The following is a 23,160-nucleotide window of genomic DNA, read 5'->3' on the forward strand; positions in this document are numbered from 1 at the left end:
GTTGCAAGATGTTTCAGTGGAGAACATTTCCTGCAACGAACTGAAAACAAAAATCAAAAATGAATCTGTAATCTGCAGGAGCAAAGTAATATGTGTATTGTTACTAGTTTGGACAGATGTCACTGACAGTGACAACACAACTTAATTCTGTTTCACTATTAATTACCTTCAGTACTGTGACTCTCTTTCTATTTTGCAGGAGTGAGTATTAGGTACCTACAGGTTAAAATATCAACTAGTTAAATACAAACAATGATGGCAGTAAATATATTATTTGGATAATATATGGATACATTTTATTAAAACACACAAATAATCTTTTTTGATGTATTCTGGTTGGATTCTTTATTGTATTTCCAGAGAGCTGCTTCCTCTTAGTTTAGTGTGGTTACTGCAGCAGGATGTGTAACTGCTTCAACTTGATATTTCTCTCATTCTCAGTACCTGCATAATCACTAAGGCTGTCGTTGCAGAAATGGCTACTTCTAGTCAAGATATCTCCGAAGAGCTGCAAGGTAATGGTTTTTGATTCTTGTTAATCCTAAAAGAAGGCCACATTTTTGTTTGTGCCCTCTTTAGAGTCTTACATTTCAGTTTTATTGGAGCAGGATGGCACTTTTGAAAACACAAGGCAAACAGACACTAAGCATGTGGCTTAAGATCTGGGCTGTGTCGTGCACAAGTAACACCTGTAACATTTTTGGACTGGCACAGATCTATCTAAAGATCTAACCAAAGTGGCATGCAGTGTGACAAACAAACCTCTTATTCGGTTTTGTTTCAGCTGGAGTATATCCATATCTACTGTTCTGTAATAAAAACATGAGAATATTGTTGAAAGTTTGGCAAGTATGCTTCAATGGAAAGTTCACTTGGTGAGCAGGGATGTTGTCAGCATTGTGAAGACACGATCAGCTTGAAGGTTACGTTGTTTAATTCGCAATTGTCGTGTTATCCAGAATGTGGGATTGCTTGCCCCTGTTGCTGTGCGGATAATACTTGTCCAGATGCATCTGTAGTATTGGCCTTGGAAACCAGTGCTGGAGATATATATGATGAATGCGTTGCAAAACAATTTGAAAGGAAAATGGGTATAATTTAAGCATTGTTTAATTTGTGAGTCCTTAATATCTTTCGGGAAGACTGAAGTACAATTTTTAAATCGTGAACCATATTTAATGTTCCTAGTTACCATCAGAATTTATATATTTTTTTTTAATGGGAATAGCTTTGTAAACATATCTTAATCTGTTGGCCTTCAAGTCTGCCTGTATAGTGGCTGTCTTTTGGGCACCAATAGGTTCTTAATTCAGTGGGCTGGAAGCACATGAACTTCTCCAACAGGAAGTACCCGCTATCCTGTGGAAGTCGAGATTCTTCCTTCCTGCGCCAGCTCTTTATGTTTCTTTTATTCCAACCATGCTGCCAAGTTCCAGGCAAACTATTGGGCAATATTGGTGATGTGTTGGGTGCTCTGGATCCGTGGGACACATACAGGCCACCAACACTTAAAATAGTGCAACACTATTTTATTAATTTAGAAACTGTTGAACATACTTTCACTGTGGGTTAACACGATGTTAGATTAAACTAAAGACCTATGCCTGTCCTAAGCAGTCTATGCACTCAGCACATGGTGAATATCTGTGCTGTAAGCTGTAAGCTGTCCTTCGAGGAGGCTGCATCCCGAATGAGCAGGAACTCTGATGCCCCCTGTCTTTATAGTGCATGTGCTCTAACTGGTGATTGGCTGTGGTGTTGTGTGTGTTGATTGGTCCCGCTGTGTGTCCATCAGTGTGTGTGCACCATGATATACTGGTGTATATTATGACATCCCCCCTTTTATAAAAGAATGTATGTGTGTGGCAATAAATAATGTATGGTAAGAATGTTCTTAACTACGTGTGGGGTGAGAAGACATATTTACAGGACTACGTACATGAGAACTCAGCTATTTACATGGGAAGGTGCATGGTGCAGAGAAGAAGTATGCAACAAGAGTAACGAGATCAACACTATATACAAACCAGGGAAACGATCAAACAAAGCAACGAAACAATTCAGAGAGTTTATAAGTCCGCAAAGTTCATAAATTAAGTCTCTGAGGTGGGCGACGAATTCTGGTTGACCGCCTCAAGGGTGGGTCGAGAGCCGCCAATTCAGGAGCGGGCTGAACTGCGTCAGAGTCAGGGGGATGCAGAGTGACAGGGAGCTCTGCATAGTCCGTGGCAGGGTCAGCAGGGGGGGCGAGGCAACAGTGGAGGATCACGTGGCGAGCGTGGAACGAGATGAAGGGCGCGTCGATTGCGGCGCAGAATAGAGCCATCCGGTAGACGAACCAGGAACGAGCGGGGGGCCACCTGCCGAAGGACTACAGCGGTTGCAGACCAGTCACCATCCGGATGATGGACACGGACATTGTCATCTGGAGCCAGAGCAGGGAGATCAGCTGCACGGGAATCATGAGCCGCCTTGTGCTGTGCACGAGACAGCTGCATCCGGCGAAGGACCGGAACGTGGTCGAGGTCTGGGACATGGATGGACGGCACCGTCGTCCTCAGGGTATGACCCATGAGTAACTGGGCTGGCGACAGGCCACTGGACAGTGGGGCGGAGTGATAGGCCAGCAAGGCGAGGTAGAAATCGGACCCAGCATCGGCAGCCTTGCATTGGAGCCGTTTGACTATATGTACTCCCTTCTCCGCTTTGCTGTTGGATTGGGGGTACAGGGGACTGGATGTCACATGGGCAAAATTGTACCGCCTGGCAAAGTTGGACCATTCCTGGCTGGTGAAGCAGGGGCCATTGTCCGACATAACTGTGAGCAGGATGCCGTGACGAGCAAAGGTTTCTTTACATGCACGAATGACTGCAGACGAGGTGAAGTCCTGCAACCGTATCATCTCCGGGTAATTCGAAAAGTAGCCCACGATCAGGACATAATCTCTACTCAGTGCCAGTGCGTGGAACAGGTCGATGCCCACCTTGGTCCATGGTGACGTGACCAACTCATGGGGCTGCAGGGTCTCACGTGGTTGGGCCGGCGGGAAGCGCTGACAAGTGGGGCAGTTGAGCACTGTGTTGGCTATGTCCTCATTAATGCCGGGCCAGTACACTGCCTCTCGGGCCCGTCGGCGGCACTTCTCCACGCCAAGGTGGCCCTCGTGTAGTTGTTCCAGGACAAGCTGGCGCATGCTATGCGGGATGACAATGCGGTCCAGTTTTAGAAGAACCCCGTCTACTACCGTCAGATCATCTCTGACATTCTGAGGGCTTTGGCGCTTGAGCCACCCGTCCGTTAGGTGGCGCATGACACGCTGTAGCAAGGGGTCAGCCGCCGTCTCGCGGCGAATTTGGACGAGGCGTTCATCCGTGGCAGGTAGATTGGAGGCCGCGAATGCCACATGGGCGTCAACCTGGCAGATGAATCCCACTGGGCCACATGGAGTGTTGACTGCCCTGGAGAGAGCGCCAGCAATGATGAGGTCTTTGCCTGGGGTGTATACCAGCTGGAAGTCATATCGCCGGAGCTTGAGAAGAATACGCTGGAGGCGAGGCGTCATGTCGTTCAAGTCTTTCTGTATTATATTGACCAGCGGGCGATGGTCGGTCTCGACAGTGAATTGAGGAAGTCCGTAGACATAATCGTGAAACTTAACCACACCGGTCAGAAGGCCCAGGCACTCCTTTTCTATCTGTGCGTAGCACTGCTCCGTGGGGGTCATCGCACGTGACGCATATGCAACGGGGGTCCATGATGAAGCCTCATCACGTTGAAGGAGCACTGTCCCAATGCCGGATTGACTGGCATCGGTCGAAATTTTGGTCTCCTATGCTGGATCAAAGAAAGCTAAAACCGGGGCCGTGGTCAGTTTTGTTTTGAGTTCTCTCCATTCGCGCTCGTGGGCAGGGAGCCATTGGAAGTCTGTCGTCTTCCTGACCAGGTTCCTGAGAGCCGTGGTATGAGAGGCGAGGTTAGGGATAAATTTCCCTGAAAAGTTAACCATGCCCAGAAATCGGAGGACCGCCTTCTTGTCCTCTGGTGTTTTCATAGATGTGATGGCAGCTACTTTGTCTGCATCCGGCTGCACACCCAACTGGGAGATGTGGTCCCCGAGGAACTTGAGTTCCGTCTGACCAAAAGAGCATTTGGCCCTGTTGAGGCGGAGGCCATGTTCATGTATACGTCTGAATACGCACTGGAGGCGACTAACATGCTCCTGGAGGTGGACCAAATGATTATGTCATCGACATAGACGCGAACACCTTCAATGCCTTCCACCATTTGTTCCATAATCCTATGGAACACTTCTGATGCAGATATGATCCCAAACGTCATCCTGTTGTAACAATATCTGCCAAAGGGGGTATTAAATGTGCAAAGTTTCCTGCTGGATTTATCGAGCTGGATTTGCCAGAATCCTTTTGAGGCGTTGAGTTTGGTGAAGTGCTTGGCGCGAGCCATCTCACATGTGAGCTCTTCGCGCTTGGGAATTGGATAATGCTCCCTCATGATATTGCAATTTGGATCCTTGGGATCAATGCAAATTCTCAATTCGCCGGAAGGCTTTTTTAATCATACCATGGAACTGACCCAGTCGGTTGGTTCCGTGACTTTGGAAATCACTCCTTGGTTCTGGAGGTCCTGCAGCTGCTGCTTGAAGTGGTCCTTAAGGGATGCTGGGACCCTGCGAGGTGCGTGCACCACAGGCGTGGCATTCGGTTTTAATAAAATCTTGTAGGTGTCCGGGAGCGTGCCCATGCCCTCGAAGACGTTGTGGTACTGGTTGATAATGGCGTCAAGCTGCGCCCTGAAGTCGGTGTCCTGAAAGGCAGACGCGTCAGCAGGAGAGAGAGAGTGAACTCTCTGAACTAGGTTCAGCAGCTTGCATGCCTGCGCGCCAAGCAGGGAGGCTTTCGAGGAGCCCACGATTTCAAAGGGAAGGATGGCTTTGCGTGACCTGTGCGTCACTTCAAGTTGGCATGAGCCGCTGGCAGCAATGGCATTGCCATTGTGATCTAATAGCTGGCAGGCTGATGGGAGGATGGTTGGTTTGACATGAAGGCTTTGGAGGTCAGACCGCGCAATGAGATTGGCGGAGGCACCAGTGTCCAGGTGGAATCGTATTTGGAACCGGTTGATCGTCAAGGTGGCACCCACTCATCGTCTGGATCGATGCTGTATGCCGATTGAGGCTGGATTCTTTGCTTCGGGGTCACCCTGTTTTTTGTAACGATACCGACTCGAGAAGGCGCCTTCGGGTCATCGGTGTCAATATCGGGTAGTAGGTCCGCATCGGACTCAGTCACCGTGGGTTGAATGGCCCGGACATTCCTGCGAGGCTGGCTGGAGCGATATGAGTTGGCAGGCTGAGCTGATCTGCATAAACTAGCATAGCGGCCAAGTTTGCCACATCTCAGGCATCGTCGGGATTTGGCAGGGCATTGCCGCTTTAAGTGGGCGGAGCCACAGTTGCCGCACATTGTAGCGTCAGTACGTTTGCTGCGCCACCGCGCATGCACGGTGCGGTCGTACGTGGTGCACGCCTGCGCAGTACGTTCGTCGATGTCGCCGTCCCCTCGTTCGGTGCGCACAAGCGCGGGAGTCTGCGAAAAGCGCGCGAAATGGCCGCCCTCATCCAGGCTGAGGCCCTGGAGTTGCTCGATTGCTTGGACCCGTTCTGCTTCGTGGGGACCTTACCGCGCCGTTTCAGCCGCTTGGATGTGGGAATACCGACTAGTGGCGTGTTCGTGTAGCACGCAGGCCTCGATGGCGGTCGCTAGGGTGAGCTGCTTCACCTTGAGGAGCTGCTGGCGTAGGGGGTCCGACTGAACACCGAAAACGATCTGGTCGCGTATCATGGAGTCGGATGTGGGCCCGTAATTACAGGACTGCGCAATGATGCGGAGGTGGGTGAGAAAGGACTGGAAAGGTTCATCCTTACCCTGCAAACGCTGTTGGAATACAAAGCGCTCAAAACTTTCATTCACCTCGATGTTGCAGTGAGTGTCAAACTTGAGGAGGACCGTCTTGAATTTTGATTTATCTTCGTCATCAGCAAAGGTGAGAGAATTGAAAATGTGGATGGCATGTTCCCCGGCCGTGGATAGGAAGAGAGCGATCTTTCTGGTGTCTGAGGCATCTTCCCGGTCTGTGGCTTCAAGGTAGAGCTGGAAGCGTTGTTTGAATATCTTCCAGTTGGCCCCCAGGTTACCGGTGATGCGGTGCGATGGCGGCGGGCGGACGCTGTCCATTTTGCAGGATGACTGTATGCTGGTGGAAGGCAGATCACTTGCAGGTAGGTCTAAGAAGTTCTAATATCCCTCAACTCCTGGTATCATGATGTGTTGGGTGCTCTGGATCCGTGGAACACATACAGGCCACCAACACTTAAAATAGTGCAACACTATTTTATTAAGTTAGAAACTGTTGAACATACTTTCACTGTGGGTTAACACAATGTTAGATTAAACTAAAGACCTATGCCTGTCCTAACCAGTCTATGCACTCAGCACATGGTGAAGATCTGTGCTGTAAGCTGTAAGTTCTGTCCTTCTAGGAGGCTGCATCCCGAATGAGTGGGAACTCTGATGCCCCCTGTCTTTATAGTGAGTGTGCTCTAACTGGTGATTGGCTGCGGTGTTGTGTGTGTTGATTGGTCTTGCTGTGTGTCCATCAGTGTGTGTGTATCTGCACCATGATATACTGGTGTATATTATGACAATAGCTATCCCTCTGGACATGGCTGAGTTCAGGAACAGCTGCAAAGCAGGTCCACAATGAGAATCATTCAGCATCAAGAAACCATCATCCTGCATAGATTTGGTGTGCTCGAGCAATGTTTCTTTGACCTGGACAGCTCTGGGGAGCTTTGGTATACACCCCATGAGCAGGTATTGAGATTTGTGGTTGTCTGTTCCATGATCCATTTAATAGGGATTAAGGGTTATGGTGTTCGGGCCGGAAAGTGGAGCTGAGTCCACAAAAGATCAGTCATGATCTCATTGAATGGCGGAGCAGGCTCGAGGGGCCAGATGGCCTAGTCCTGCTCCTAGTTCTTATGTTCTTATTTAAAAAATATATATATTTTATTCACATTTTTCGGCCAAACAAAACAGTACAAAGGTTTTTCCTTTTTACAACAATAAAACAATATAAATAACAGTGACCGTTTTTAACAAATAAATAAATAATATATAAACTAAATGGCAACTGCCATAACAAAAATAATAACTCTCCCAAATAATAAAATCAAACAATCCAATATACATAACCAAGTACAAATATCTATATAAAAACACCCCTGAGGACCCACCCGAGCCCCCCACCCCCCCGCCCCCCTCCCCCCCCCCCCCCCACCCCCCCCCCCCCCCGCCCCCCTCCCCCCCCCCCCTCCCCCCTGGGTTGCTGCTGTTACCTTCCCATTTCCTTTATCGTTCTGCGAGGTAGTTAATGAACGATTGCCACCGCCTGGTGAACCCTTGAGCCGAACCCCTTAGTGCAAACTTTATCCGTTCTAGTTTTATAAACCCTGCCATGTCATTTATCCAGGTCTCCACGCCCGGGGGTTTGGCTTCCTTCCACATAAGCAATATCCTTCGCCGGGCTACTAGGGACGCAAAGGCCAAAACATCAGACTCTCTCGCCTCCTGCACTCCCGGCTCTTCTGCAACCCCAAATATAGCCAACCCCCAGCTTGGCTCGACCTGGACCCCCACCACCTTCGAAAGCACATTCGCCACCCCCACCCGAACCCCTGCAGTGCCCGGCATGACCAAAACATGTGGGTGTGGTTTGCTGGGCTTCTCGAGCATCTCCCACACCTATCCTCTACCCCGAAAAATTTACTGAGCCTTACTCCGGTCATATGTGCCCTGTGCAAAACCTTAAATTGTATCAGGCTAAGACTGGCGCACGAGGACGGAGAGTTTACCCTACGTAGGGCATCTGCCCACAGCCCCTCTTCAATCTCTTCCCCCAGCTCTTCCTCCCATTTTCCCTTCAGCTCATCCACCATGTTCTCCCCCTCGTCTCTCATTTCCCTGTATATATCCGACACCCTACCATCCCCCACCCATGTCCCTGAGATCACTCTATCCTGAATCTCCTGCGTCAGGAGCTGCGGGAATTCCCTTACCTGTTGCCTCGCAAAAGCCCTCAGTTGCATGTACCGAAATGCATTCCCTTGGGGCAACCCATATTTTTCCGTCAGCGCTCCCAGACTCGCAAACGTCCCGTCCAAGAACAGATCTCTCAGTTGCACAATCCCAGCTCTCTGCCATGCTCTAAATCCCCCATCTATTCTCCCCGGGACAAACCTATGATTATTTCTTATCGGGGACCGCACCGAGGCTCCCGTCCTTCCCCTATGCCGTCTCCACTGCCCCCAAATTTTCAGTGTTGCCACCACCACTGGACTTGTGGTGTATTTCTTCGGGGAGAACGGCAGCGGTGCCGTCACCAGTGCTTGTAGGCTGGTTCCTTTGCAGGACGCCATCTCCAATCTCTTCCACGCCGCTCCCTCCCCTTCTCCCATCCACTTACACACCATTGAGATATTGGTGGCCCAGTAGTACTCACTTAAGCTCGGTAGTGCCAGTACCCCCCTATCCCTGCTACGCTGCAAAAAAACCCTCCTCACTCTTGGGGTCTTCCCAGCCCACACAAAACTCATGACACTTTTCTCGATTTTCTTGAAAAAAGCCTTCGTGACCATCACCGGGAGGCACTGAAACACAAAAAGGAATCTCGGGAGGACTACCATTTTGACCGCCTGCACCCTACCCACCAGTGACAGGGGCACCATGTCCCATCTCTTAAAGTCCTCCTCCATCTGTTCCACCAATCGTGTTAGATTAAGCCTATGTATGGTTCCCCAACTCCTGGCTATCTGAATCCCTAAGTACCGGAAATCTCTTGTTACCTTCCTCAGCGGTAAATCATCTATTCCCCTGCTCTGCTCCCCCGGATGCACCACAAACAACTCACTCTTCCCCATATTCAATTTGTACCCCGAGAATTCCCCAAACTCCCTGAGTGTCTGCATTATCTCAGGCATCCCCTCCACTGGGTCCGCAACATACAGCAATAAATCATCTGCATACAATGATACCCGGTGTTCTTCTCCTCCCCTGAGTACTCCCCTCCACTTCCTGGAGCCCCTCAGTGCTATGGGCAGGGGCTCAATTGCCAATGCAAACAGTAACGGAGACAGGGGACACCCCTGCCTCGTCCCTCTATAAAGACGGAAGTAGTCAGACCTCTGCCTATTCGTGATCACACTTGCCACCGGGGCCCTATATAGCAGCTGTACCCATCCAATAAGCCCTTCTCCAAAACCAAATCTCCTCAACACTTCCCACAGGTAGTCCCGAATGCTTTCTCGGCGTCCATCGCCACCACTATCTCCGCCTCCCCCTCTGGTGGGGGCATCATCATCACCCCTAGCAGCCTCCGTATGTTCGTGTTCAGCTGTCTCCCCTTAACGAACCCAGTTTGATCCTCGTGGACCACCCCCGGGACACAATCCTCTATCCTCGTCGCCATCACCTTGGCCAGGAGCTTAGCATCTACGTTCAAAAGGGAAATGGGCCTGTAGGACCCACACTGCAGCGGGTCTTTTTCCTTTTTCAAAAGTAACGATATCGTCGCCTCCGACATAGTCGGGGGCAACTTCCCCCTTTCCCTGGCCTCATTAAAGGTTCTCGTCAAAAGCGGGGCCAGTAGGTCCATATATTTCCTATAAAATTCCACCGGGAACCCATCCGGTCCCGGAGCCTTCCCCGCCTGCATGCTCCCAATCCCCTTTACCACCTCCTCCATCTCAATCTGTGCTCCCAGTCCCGCCCTCTCCTGCTCCTCCACCTTCGGGAATTCCAGCTGATCCAGGAAACACATCTTTCCCTCCTTCCCTTCCAGGGGCTGAGCCTTATATAACCTCTCATAGACTGTCTTGAACACCCCGTTCACTCTCTCCGCTCCCCGTTCCATCTCTCCCTCCTCATCTCTCACCCCACCTATCTCCCGCGCCGCCCCCCTCTTCCTCAATTGGTGGGCCAGTAGCCGGCTCACCTTCTCTCCATACTCATACTGTACACCCTGTGCCCTCCTCCACTGTGCCTCTGCCTTACCCGTGGTCAGCAGGTCAAATTCCACATGTAACCTTTGTCTTTCCCTGTACAGTCCCTCCTCCGGTGCCTCTGCATATTGCCTGTCCACCCTCAGAGGTTCTCTCAACAATCGCTCCCTTTCTTTACCCTCTTGCTTCCCTTTATGTGCCCTTATGGATATCAGTTCCCCTCTGACCACCGCCTTCAACGCCTCCCAGACCACTCCCACCTGAACCTCTCCGTTGTCATTAAGCTCCAAGTACCTTTCGATACACCCCCTCACCCTTAGACATACCCCCTCATCCGCCAATAAGCCCATATCCATTCTCCAGAGTGGGTGCTGTTCTTTTTCCTCTCCTACCTCCAGGTCTAACCAATGTGGAGCGTGGTCCGAAATGGCTATTGGCCGTATACTCCGTCCCTGTCACCTTCGGAATCTGTGCCCTTCCCAAGACAAAAAAGTCTATCCGCGAATATACCTTGTGAACATGGGAGAAAAATGAGAACTCCTTACTCCTAGGCCTAATAAATCTCCAGGGGTCTACTCCTCCCATCTGCTCCATGAAGTCCTTGAGCACCCTGGCCGCTGCCGGCCTCCTCCCGGTCCTGGACCTCGACCTGTCCAGCCCTGGATCAAGCACCGTATTGAAGTCTCCCCCCATTACCAACTTTCCCGCCTCCAGGCCCGGGATACGCCCCAACATACACCTCATAAAGTTTGCATCATCCCAGTTCGGGGCGTATACGTTCACCAGAACCACCGCCTCCCCTTGCAATCTGCCACTCACCATCACATATCTACCCCCACTATCCGCCACTATGGTCTTTGCCTCAAACAGTACCCGTTTCCCCACTAAGATAGCCACCCCCCTAATCTTCGCATCTAAACCCAAATGAAACACCTGCCCCACCCATCCTTTACGTAGTCTGACCTGGTCTATCAGTTTCAGGTGCGTCTCCTGCAACATAACCACATCTGCCTTTAATTTCTTTAGGTGTGCGAGTACCCGTGCCCTTTTAATCGGCCCGTTCAGCCCTCTCACGTTCCACGTGATCAGCCGGGTTGGGGGGCTCTTTACTCCCCCCCCCTTGTCCACTAGCCATCCCCTTTTTTAACCCAGCTCCTCACCCGGTTCCCACGTACCTGTATATCCCACCGACGGTGCCCCCCCCCGTCTCGACCACCCCGTCCCATAACAGCTCCCCCTTCTCCTTAGCAGCAGCAACCCAGTTAACTCCCCCCACCCCCCCCCCTCCGCTAGATCCCCCTCTAGCGTAGTTGCACCCCCCATGTTGCTCCCAGAAGTCAGCGAACTCTGGCTGACCTCAGCTTCCCCCTTTGCCCTCGGCCCCCACTGTGCGAGGCCCCCTCCTTCCTGCATCCCTGCTCCCGCCACAATTACCATAGCGCGGGAGCAAAGCCCGTGTTTCCCACTCGGCCCCGCCCCTAATGGCGCATTTCCCTTCTCCTTCCCCTTTCCTTCCCACCGGCGCCCACAGTTCCTCATACTCCCCCTCCCCCCCCAACGAGGGGAAGAGAGAAAAGTTACAGGATCGAAGAATTAACAAATTGAAAAATCATCCCCCCCCCCTTCCCCTTCCTCGCCCCACATAATCACCCCACCACTTTATCCCAGAAGCTCTTTCTCTCACCAGACTATTCCAGCTTCTCGTCCACAATGAATGTCCACGCCTCTTCTGCCATCTCAAAGTAGTGGTGCTTCCCTTGGTGTGTGACCCACAGTCTCGCCGGTTGCAACATTCCAAATTGAACCTTCTTTTTGTGAAGCACCGCCTTAGCCCGATTGAAACTTGCCCTCCTTCTCGCCACCTCCGCACTCCAGTCCTGGTATACGCGGATCACCGCGTTCTCCCACCTACAGCTCCGAGTTTTCTTCGCCCATCTGAGGACCGTCTCTCTGTCGTTGTAGCGGAGAAACCTCACCACTATAGCTCAAGGTATTTCTCCAGCCTTTGGTCTTCGCGCCAGAACTCGATAGGCTCCCTCCACCTCCAAAGGGCCCGTCGGGGCCTCCGATCCCATTAGCGAGTGAAGCATCGTGCTCACATATGCCCCGACGTCCGCCCCCTCTGCGCCTTCGGGAAGACCCAGGACTCTTAAATTCTTCCTCCTCGAATTATTCTCCAGTGCTTCCAACCTCTCCACACACCTTTTGTGCTGTGCCTCGTGCGTCTCTGTCTTCATCACCAGGCCCTATATTTCACCTTCGTTTTCAGCAGTCTTTGCCTTCACGACCCGAAGCTCCAGCTCCTGGGTCCTCTGCTCCTCCTTTAGCCCTTCAATCGCCTGTAATATCGGGGCCAACACCTCCTTCTTCAACTCCTTCTTCAGCTCTTCCACACAGCGCCGCAGGAACTCTTGTTGCTCCGGGCCCCATAACAAACGGCCACCTTCCGACGCCATCTTGCTTCGAGCTTCCCTTCCTTGCCGCTGCTCCAGAGGATCTTCTGCAATCCGGCCGCTATCCTCTCCTTTTTCCATATGTGTCCGGGGGGGATTCCCTTCTAGTTTACCACACAGTGATTTTGGCCATTTAAATTGCCGTTGGGGCTCCTATCAAGAGCCCAAAAGTCCGTTCCAACGGGAGGTGCCGAAACGTGCGACTCAGCTGGTCATTGCCGCACCTGGAAGTCGTTCTTATGATCCACAACTTCACCATCATGAGGATTGAGCCTTTACCACTTGGGCGGCAACAAGTGAGGGAGGAGGAGCTATTCATGCCTCACCCCCTATGACCAAATTCATTGAGGAACACTTCAGCTGAATCAGAGAACCCCAGTCTCCTATACATACAAATCCTTATCATTATCCTTACAATCTGGTTGCGTTCAGATTTATGGATCCTGTCCTCACTTCACTATAAAGATGAGCAGAATATCCAGATCATAAACCAAATTTATCTATCAACTCAATTACATCTGTATTAGAAATAATCAAAAATCATTCTTGTGTCAGCCTTTACTGCCGGTCTTTCCATATCCTCAAGTTTCTACAAGATGCTTCCCCAGTGGCTGAGCAAGGGAGCTGGAAGGCTGCTGAGCTTCCAGTGAGGACCCAAGATGGTTATGAAGGACAACCTTCTGGGTCTAGCAGGCCCAGCTGCAGCTTACAGCATCTCAACTTGGGCCAGAGCAGCCTGGCGCTGCTGACTGTCTGGCACTAACAGCTTGGACTCAGAGGGAGCGCCTGGCAGAGGCTGTCCTCCTAATAGTATGCTATTCCCAAGCAGTAAAGCCATCATCTCCTGGAACAGTGCCTGAGAATTCCTGTGGCTCTGCCTAAGAAGAAAGGGCAGGCTGCCGCGGTGCTTTAAAGGCCCGTAGAGTCAAGATGGAAACCTTCTCAAATTGTGTGGTAACTGTGAAAGCTCACATTGCAGCTGTCTTAGTTTCCATGGCAGCGATTTGTATCATGGAATCTGTCAGACCCCAGGAGAAGGCCCCTCAGTGGTGGGTGTCACAGTGTTAATGGAGCTGACCACTTGGTCCATGTTAGAACAATGTTTTTCAAACCTGTTTGCCCGGGACCCATTTTTACCAACAGGCCATCCTTCAGGACCCACGCCCGCCGACCTTCACGACCCACGCAACCGACCTTCACGACCCACCATTTTTTCTTACCTTTAATACGGGAGGTGAGCCTGGGCTTATATTCTAGAGTAGCGAAGAATGAGAAATGACCTCATTGAAACAGGCATTATTCTCTCTGGACTTTACAGAATGTAAGTTTTCCTCAGATGGGTTGCTTACAGCCTGGGGATGTGTTCTGCAAATTACAATGTGACGATTTTAGACATAGATGAGGGGGAATTACTTAACTCAAAGTATTGTGAATCTTTTTAATCTCTAAAATTCACTATCAAAGAGAGTTCTGCAGGCTCAGCCATTGAGCATATTCAAGACAGAAGCAGGAAGACTGAATTGAATTAAAAAAAAAATCTTCTCCAGGGTCAGTGCGCTGACGTCAGAAGGAGGCGGTGTTTCTCTCTGGGCTCTGGGCATGCGCACTGATGAGCGGGTACGCATGCACAAAACGGCTGCATTTTTAAAGCGGCGTCATTTTTAAAGCCGCTCACAGCCGGCATTTTTAAAAACCGGCTGCTGAGGCCGTTGTGCCTGAATTCACACGATGAGGAACGCTGCGACAGATGGCTCTGCGACCCTCCCAACACCCACTTTGAAAATGCCTGCATTACAATGTCTCCATACTCAGCAAAAAGCCGTGAGACAAGTTAGGTCTGGACTCCCCCATGCTCCGTGCAATCATATGTAAGTTCACCGGTAGGCTACCCAGTGCTCCTAGCATTAACTGGCAGATCCCAGCAATCGCCTTTGATACTTAGGCCCGTAGAAATAAACATCTGAGTCCTCTGTAGCAGAGCTAATATAAGAGATAGTACCTGTGGCATTCTACCCCATTCCCTAGCTCCTGCAAACGTGTGCATGCTGCGTCACAACTTGTAGGCAGCTGCTCTAACCTAGGGCGAGATTCTCCGACCCCCCGCCGGGTCGGAGAATCGCTGGGGGCTGGCGTGAATCCCGCCCCCGCCGGTTGCTGAATTCTCCGGCACCGGAGATTCGATGGGGGCGGGAATCGCGCCGCACCGGTTGGCGGGCCCTGGATGGGCCGAAGTCCCGCTGCTAGAATGCCTGTCCCACCGGCGTGGATTAAACCACCTCTCTCCAAGTCTGAAGAGACTCCCTCCACAGCGCATGTGCGGGGATACCGTGAGCGGCCGCTAACGCTCCCGCGCATGCGCCGCCGGCAATGTCATTTCCGCGCCAGCTGGCGGGGCGGAAATCAATCCGGCGCGGGCCTAGCCCCTCAAGGTTAGGACTCGGCCGGTCAAGGGGCGGAGGATTCCGCACCTTTGGGGCGACGCGATGCCGGACTGATTTGCGCCGTTTTTGGCGCCGGTCGGCGGACATCGCGCCGATACCGGAGAATTTCACCCCTAACCTCCAAAATTAAGACAATGCCAGGACTTGTGAGATTCCAATCAAGCGATTAGTGCATCTTGATGAAAGCTCCACTGGCAATAGGACTTTCCACATTACCAGCTCCTGAAATGAAAAGAGAGAGATGAGGGTTAGCTAGGCTAACGTAGGAGAGTAGGGAGGGAGAAGGGAGCGGTATAAGCATCTACAGCTTATAATTTGGAGTGTGGTGGAAGCCAGATGGGATAAGAAACACTGTGCAATATTTCCTCCAGTGTTGCCAGTTGTCACTACCTTGATTCCACCTCTCCCCAGGATGGCAAGCAAGCTTCCTTTGATGGGGACCAGGGTATGTAGACAGCCTTTCACTCCTCTGGTAGCAGCCTACTGGCCGGAGTTCTCCTGCAATAAAGAACGGTGCATGTTACTGAGAGCTTTGCGACGCATCTTGAGAATGCACCTGTCATAGTGTAATAGGTGATAGATAGTCTGTGTGTAATGTATGAGTTCTGGGTGAGGGAGGATTGTAATACTGGTGAGTGTGTGCACATGATGAGAATGAGGTGTGATAAAGTGTGTTGTAGTGATTGGGAACCTTGAGTGCACTGAGTCTGTGATTAATGTAAATGGTGCTATTGTGAGTAGGGTAGCAATTCATACCTAAATAGCTCTGCAATCTCTTTCCACTGATTACAATAGCTTAAAAGTTCCCCTGTATCACACTGAGTTCCTTGGAAATTACTATTGCTTTCCCAAGGTGAGACATCAATCATTAAAAGTTGTACCACAGGTTAACAAGGCCATTTAAAAAAGCAAATCAAACTTCAAGCTTATTGAATTGAAAAGTAGGGAAGTCTTTAAAATGATAAATGGTTTTGATAGACTGGATACAGAAAAAATGTTGCCACTTGTGCGGAAGAGCACAGCTAGAGGCCATCAGTATAACATAGTCACTGAGAAATCCAAATAGAGAATTCAGAAGGAACTTCTTCACCAAAAGGGTGGTAAGAATGTGGAACTCACTACCCCAGGGTATGGTTGAAATGTCTACTATAGTCAGACAAGCATCTGAAGGGGAAGGAAATAGAGGGGTATAGTGGAAGATTGAGATGAGGGAAGATGGGAGGATGGCTGCTGACTAGGAGTCTCATCCACTCTTCCCACGAACCATTGCCATGTGTTGGAAGAATTTTGCAGGTTGACACTCAACCTGTTTGGCCACATTATATGAATTCACCTTACTTGGCCATCAAGCCCTGGGTGGGATTTGAATCCAGAGCTTCTGGCTCAGAGGTAGGTTTGCTACCACTGTGCAACTAGACATTGGAGTGTGACTTTAACGAGACTCCTAACTGCCGGGCACTCGATGTTAAAATCGGCCTTGAAAGAAATTTCTTTTTTAATGTATTTTATTCCAAATTTATATTAAATGGAATCTTTGCCTGAATGATATTGACATGTACATACACAGTAATTAACGTATATACTCTTCAATACTTTGTTTCAGTTTGTGTTAAGCTAGTACATTAAGACAGGTGACGTGATGTAACCGCAGGAGCATTTCCCGAGCTCCGATTCTGCTCATCTTTTAATCCATCAGTTTATCCTGGTGCACTTTTCAGATTTGTCTTTTCCTGGGTTACGTGGCGTGTGCTGTGTCCCTGGAAGTTCCTGATTGGTGTTTTTGCGAGTAACAGCCGAGATAAATTGTTAAAATCCTCATTTGTTTGTGGCAGTCGGAGTGGGCTGGGATGTGGCCCAGGCCTCGGCTGTGGACCATCTGAGCGTCAGAGAGACGGCATGGTGGGAGTGATGGTGTCTTGTGCTTCGAATGTTGGAATCAGGAGAGATCCTAAAGAGTGCTTGTTGTTCCTGCTTTATCCTTCATCTTCTCGTGCAACATGTAAAATAGTTAAGGCGGCACAGTGGTTAGCACTGCTGCCTCGCAGGGCCAAGGACCCGGGTTCAATTCCAGCCTTGGGTGACTATCTGTGTGAGTTTGCACTTTCTGTGTCTGCGTGGGTTTCCTCCGCATGCTCCGGTTTCCTCCCATAGTCCAAAGATGTGCAGGTTAGATGGATTGGCCATGTTAAATTGCCCCTTAGTGTGTTCAGGGATGTGCAGGTTAGGTGGGGGTATGGAGATTGGGTGAGGGAGTGGGTCTTGGTAGGGTGCTCTTTCAGAGGGTCTGTGCAGACTAGATGGGCCGAATGGCCTCCTTCTGCACTGTAGGAATTCTATATAAGAAGGACGGGTTGCATCTAAACTGGAGAGGCATAAATATCCTGGCCGCGAGGTTTGCTAGTGTCACACGGGAGGGTTTAAACTAGTATGGCAGGGGGGTGGGCACGGGAGCAATAGGCCAGAAGATGAGAGCATTGAGGGAGAACTAGGGAATAGGGACAGTGTGGCTCTGAGGCAGAGCAGACGGGGAGAAGTTGCTGAACACACCGGGTCTGGTGGCCTGAAGTGCATATGTTTTACTGCAAGAAGTATTACGGGTAAGGCAGATGAACTTAGAGCTTGGATTAGTACTTGGAACTATGATGTTGTTGCCATTACAGAGATCTGGTTGAGGGAAGGGCAGGATTGGCAGCTAAACGTTCCAGAATTTAGATGTTTCAGGCGAGATAGAGGGGGATGTAAAAGGGGTGGCAGAGTTGCGCTACTGGTTAGGGAGGATATCACAGCTGTACTACGGGAGGACACCTCAGAGGGCAGTGAGGTTATATGGGTAGAGATCAGGAATAAGAAGGGTGCAGTCACAATGTTGGGGGTTTACTACAGGTCTCCCAACAGCCAGCAGGAGATAGAGGAGCAGATAGTTAGACAGATTTTGGAAAAGAGTAAAAACAACAGGGTTGTTGTAATGTGATATTTCATCTTCCCCAATATTGACTGGGACTCACTTAGTGCCAGGGGCTTAGACGGGGCAGAGTTTGTAAGGAGCATCCAGGAGGGCTTCTTAAAACAATATGTAGACAGTCCAACTAGGGAAGGGGCGGTACTGGACCTGTTATTGGGGAATGAGCCCGGCCAGGTGGTAGAAGTTTCAGTAGGGGAGCATTTCGGGAACAGTGACCACAATTCAGTAAGTTTTAAAGTGCTGGTGGACAAGGATAAGAGTGGTCCTAGGGTGAATGTGCTAAATTGGTGGAAGGCTAATTATAACAATATTAGGTGGGAACTGAAGAACCTAGATTGGGGGCGGATGTTTGAGGGCAAATCAACATCTGACATGCGGGAGGCTTTCAAGTGACAGTTGAAAGGAATTCAGGACCGGCATGTTCCTGCGAGGAAGAAGGATAAATACGGCAATTTTCGGGAACCTTGGATAACGAGAGATATTGTAGGTCTCGTCAAAAAGAAAAAGGAGGCATTTGTCAGGGCTAAAAGGCTGGGAACAGACGAAGCCTGTGTGGAATATAAGGAAAGTAGGAGGAACTTAAGCAAGGAGTCAGCAGGGCTAGAAGGGGTCACGAAAAGTAATTGGCAAATAGGGTTAAGGAAAATCCCAAGGCTTTTTACACGTACATAAAAAGCAAGAGGGTAGCCAAGGAAAGGGTTGGCCCACTGAAGGATAGGCAAGGGAATCTGTGTGTGGAGCCAGAGGAAATGGGCGAGGTACTAAATGAATACTTTGCATCAGTATTCACCAAAGAGAAGGAATTGGTAGATGTTGAGTCTGGAGAAGGGTGTGTAGATAGCCTGGGTCACATTGAGATCCAAAAAGACGAGGTGTTGGGCGTCTTAAAAAATATTAAGGTAGATAAGTCCCCAGGGCCTGATGGGATCAACCCCAGAATACTGAAGGAGGCTGGAGAGGAAATTGCTGAGGCCTTGACAGAAATCTTTGGATCCTCACTGTCTTCAGGTGATGTCCCGGAGGACTGGAGAATAGTCAATGTTGTTCCTCTGTTTAAGAAGGGTAGCAAGGATAATCCAGGGAACTACAGGTCGGTGAGCCTTACTTCAGTGGTAGGGAAATTACTGGAGAGAATTCTTCGAGACAGGATCTACTCCCATTTGGAAGCAAATGGACGTATTAGTGAGAGGCAGCATGGTTTTGTGAAGGGGAGGTCGTGTCTCACTAACTTGATAGAGTTTTTCGAGGAGGTCACAAAGATGAATGGTGCAGGTAGGGCAGTGGATGTTGTCTATATGGACTTCAGTAAGGGCTTTGACAAGGTCCCTCATGGTAGACTAGTACAAAAGCTGAAGTCACACGGGATCAGGGGAGAGCTGGAGTGGTGGATACAGAACTGGCTAGGTCATAGAAGGCAGAGAGTAGCAATGGAAGGATGCTTTTCTAATTGGAGGGCTGTGACCAGTGGTGTTCTGCAGGGATCAGTGCTGGGACCTTTGCTGTTTGTAGTATATATAAATGATTTGGAGGAAAATGTAACTGGTCTGATTAGTAAGTTTGCAGACGACACAAAGGTTAGTGGAATTGCGGATAGCGATGAGGACTGTCAGAGGATACAGCAGGATTTAGATTGTTTGGAGACTTGGGCGGAGAGATGGCAGATGGAGTTTAATCCGGAAAAAATGTGAGGTAATGCATTTTGGAAGGTCTAATGCGAGTAGGGAATGGTAGAACCCTCAAGAGTATTGAAAGTCAGAGAGATCTAGGAGTACAGGTCCACAGGTCACTGAAAGGGGCAACACAGGTGGAGAAGGTAGTCAAGAAGGCATACGGCATGCTTGCCTTCATTGGCCGGGGCATTGAGTATAAGAATTGGCAAGTCATGTTGCAGCTGTATAGAACCTTAGTTAGGCCACACTTGGAGTATAGTGTTCAATTCTGGTCGCCACACTACCAGAAGGATATGGAGGCTTTAGAGAGGGTGCAGAAGAGATTTACCAGAATGTTGCCTGGTATGGAGGGCATTAGTTATGAGGACTGGTTCAATAAACACGGTTTGGACTTCCGGTTGCGGCGATGCGGAGTTAAACCGCACATTTCGGCAGCTCCCGCGATAACGGACTTTCGGGCTCTCCAGAGGAGCCCCAACGGAACTTTTTTGATTTGATCCCGTGTGGGAAGGTGCAGTAAGGTCCCCCCTTACATTATATGGCTGAGATCAGCGGTGGAACGGCAAGAAAAGAGGCTCTGGAGCAGCGGAAAAAACTGGATTCAGATGAAAAAACTGGACTCGAACTGAGGGGATGTGGTTGTGGGGGGAGATGTTGGTTGTATATGGGGTTGTAAATAAGGGGTAAGAATACTTCATGGGTGGGATGAAGGATGGGGATGTGGGTAGAGTTCTGGTTAAAATTCCTAAAATTCCTTTTTTCTTTTCTGTAGATGAGATGATAATGATGGGGGATGTGGGCGTCGGTGCTGGAGGGAGGTGAGACCCGGGGATGGGGGAACTGGGATAATGGCCGCAACAGGAGCTGCGCCACAGGGGGCGGGGCTGGTTCAGGAAAGCACAGGCTTTTTCCCACGCCAAAAGGAAGGAGGAAGGTAAGGAGGAGAAGAGACTCCCACACGGGGAGATCAATGGGAAGGCGGGGGAAGCCGGGGTAAGCAGAAGTCAGCTGACGGAAGTAATATGGGGGGAGCAAAAGAGCTAGATGTGGATCTAGCGGGGCGGGGGGGGGGGGGGGGGGGGAGGGGGGGGGGGATTTTAGGGTTGCTGCTGCACTGTCCGAGGGGGAACGGAAAATGGAAGAGGTGGTCAGGACGGGGGTTCCCCGTCTGGGGGACTGGAGGGCGTGGGAGGCGCGAGCACGGGACTGGCCTAAGATAGGAGATGGCTAGTCGGCGGGGGGGGGGGTTTAGCCCCCCCAATCCGGCTGATCATGTGGAATGTGAGAGGCCTAAATGGCCAGTTAAGGGGGCCCGAGTGTTCGCGCACCTAAAGGGACTGAAGGCAGACGTGGTCATGCTTCAGGAGACACATCTGAAGGTGGCAGATCAGGTCAGGTTAAGGAAGGGATGGGTAGGACAGGTGTTCCATTCGGGGCTGGATGCGAAGAATAGAGGGGTGGCAATACTGGTGGGAAAGCGGGTGTCGTTTGAGGCCAAGAACATAGTAGCGGATAAGGGAGGCTGATACGTGATGGTGAGTGGTAGGTTGCAGGGGACGAAGGTGGTACTGGTGAATGTATATGCCCCGAACTGGGACGATGCTGGCTTCATGAAACGAATGTTGGGGCGTATTCCAGACCTGGAGGTAGGGAGCTTGATAATGGGTGGGGATTTTAACACGGTGCTGGACCCAGCATTAGATCGCTCCAGATCTAGGACGGGGAAGAGGCCGGCTGCGGCCAAGGTGCTTAGGGGGTTTATGGACCAGATGGGGGGAGTAGATCCGTGGAGATTTGCCAGGCCTTTGGCCAGAGAGTTTTCTTTTTTCTCCCACGAACATAAGGCCTACTCCCGGATAGATTTTTTTTGTTCTGGGCAGGGCATTGATCCCGAAAGTGGAGGGTACGGAGTATTCGGCCACAGCCATTTCAGACCATGCCCCGCATTGGGTGGAGCTAGAGCTGGGGGAGGAGAGGGACCAACGCCCGTTGTGGAGGTTGGATGTGGGACTGCTGGCAGACGAGGAAGTGTGCGGAAGGGTGCAGGGGTGTATCGAAAGGTATCTGGAGGCCAACGACAACGGGGAGGTGCAGGTGGGAGTAGTATGGGTGGCGCTGAAGGCGGTGGTCAGGGGAGAGTTAATCTCCATCAGGGCTCATAGGGTGAAGAGAGAGGGCAGGGAAAGGGAGAGGTTAGTGGGGGAGATTTAAAGGGTGGACAGGAGATACGCAGAGGCTCCTGATGAGGGACTACTCAGGGAGAGACGAAGTTCGACCTGTTGACCACAGGGAAGGCAGAGGCACAGTGGAGGAAGGCGTTATATGAATATGGGGAGAAGGCGAGTCGGATGCTGGCACATCAGCTTCGTAAGAGGATGGCAGCGAGGGAAATAGGCGGAGTCAAAGATGGCAGGGGAACTACGGTGCGGAGTGCGGGGAAAGTGAATGAGGCTTATAAGGCCTTTTACGAGGAGCTGTATAGGTCCCAGCCCCCAGGGGGAAAAGAGGGGATGCGACGTTTCTTGGACCAATTGAGGTTCCCAAGGGTGGAGGAGCAGGAGGTGGCTGGTTTGGGGGCGCCAATTGGGGTGGAGGAGCTGGTTAAAGGACTGGGGAGCATGCAGGCAGGGAGGGCCCTGGGGCCGGATGGGTTCCCGGTGGAGTTTTATAGGAAGTATGTAGACCTGTTAGCCCCGTTGCTGGTAAGGACCTTCAATGAAGCAAGGGAGGGGGGACCCTGCCCCCGACAATGTCGGAGGCGACGATCTCTTTGATCTTGAAGCGGGATAAGGACCCACTGCAATGTGGGTCGTATAGACCGATCTCGCTCCTTAACGTAGATGCTAAGTTGCTGGCAAAAATGTTGGCCACGAGGATTGAGGACTGTGTCCCGGGGGTGATTCACGAGGACCAGACGGGGTTCGTAAAGGGTAGGCAGTTAAATACTAATGTGCGAAGGCTCCTAAATGTGATAATGATGCCATCGGTGGAGGGAGAAGCGGAGATAGTGACAGCCATGGACGCGGAGAAGGCCTTTGATCGGGTAGAGTGGGAGTATCTCTGGGAAGTGTTGAGGAGGTTTGGGTTCGGGGGAGGGTTTATTAGTTGGGTTAAGCTCCTGTATAAAGCCCCGGTGGCGAGTGTGGTCACGAACCGGCGGAGGTCGGAGTATTTCCGGCTGTATCGAGGGACGAGGCAGGGGCGCCCACTGTCCCCTCTGCTGTTTGCATTAGCAATTGAACCTTTGGCCATGGCGTTAAGGGAGTCGGGGAAATGGAAGGGGGTGGTTCGAGGGGGAGAGGAACACCGAGTGTCGCTGTACGCAGACGACCTGTTGCTGTATGTGGCGGATCCAGTGGAGGGGATGGTTGAGGTAATGCAGATCCTACGGGAGTTTGGAGACTTTTCGGGCTATCAGCTCAATGTGGGAAAGAGTGAGCTCTTTGTGATCCACCTGGGGGACCTACCGTTGAGGAGGGCGGAAAGGAGCTTTCGATACTTGGGGGTTCAGGTAGCTAGGAGCTGGGGGGCACTGCACAAACTTAATTTGACGTG

General features: G+C 50.8%; 1 protein-coding gene across 1 annotated transcript in view; it reads left to right on the top strand.

Annotated features, from left to right (window-relative positions):
- The first annotated feature begins 461 nt into the window (after window positions 1-461).
- The window catches only part of carmil2 (capping protein regulator and myosin 1 linker 2), a 323,518-nt gene continuing 300,819 nt past the window's right edge, over window positions 462-23,160 (top strand). Inside the window, exon 1 of the mRNA XM_072518320.1 lies at window positions 462-515. Within this exon, the coding sequence (XP_072374421.1) occupies window positions 476-515 (40 nt within the window). The 5' untranslated portion in view covers window positions 462-475. The remainder of the gene's footprint in view (window positions 516-23,160) is intronic.

The sequence above is a fragment of the Scyliorhinus torazame genome, chromosome 10 (genome assembly GCF_047496885.1).
Source record: "Scyliorhinus torazame isolate Kashiwa2021f chromosome 10, sScyTor2.1, whole genome shotgun sequence".
Taxonomy (NCBI): domain Eukaryota; kingdom Metazoa; phylum Chordata; class Chondrichthyes; order Carcharhiniformes; family Scyliorhinidae; genus Scyliorhinus; species Scyliorhinus torazame.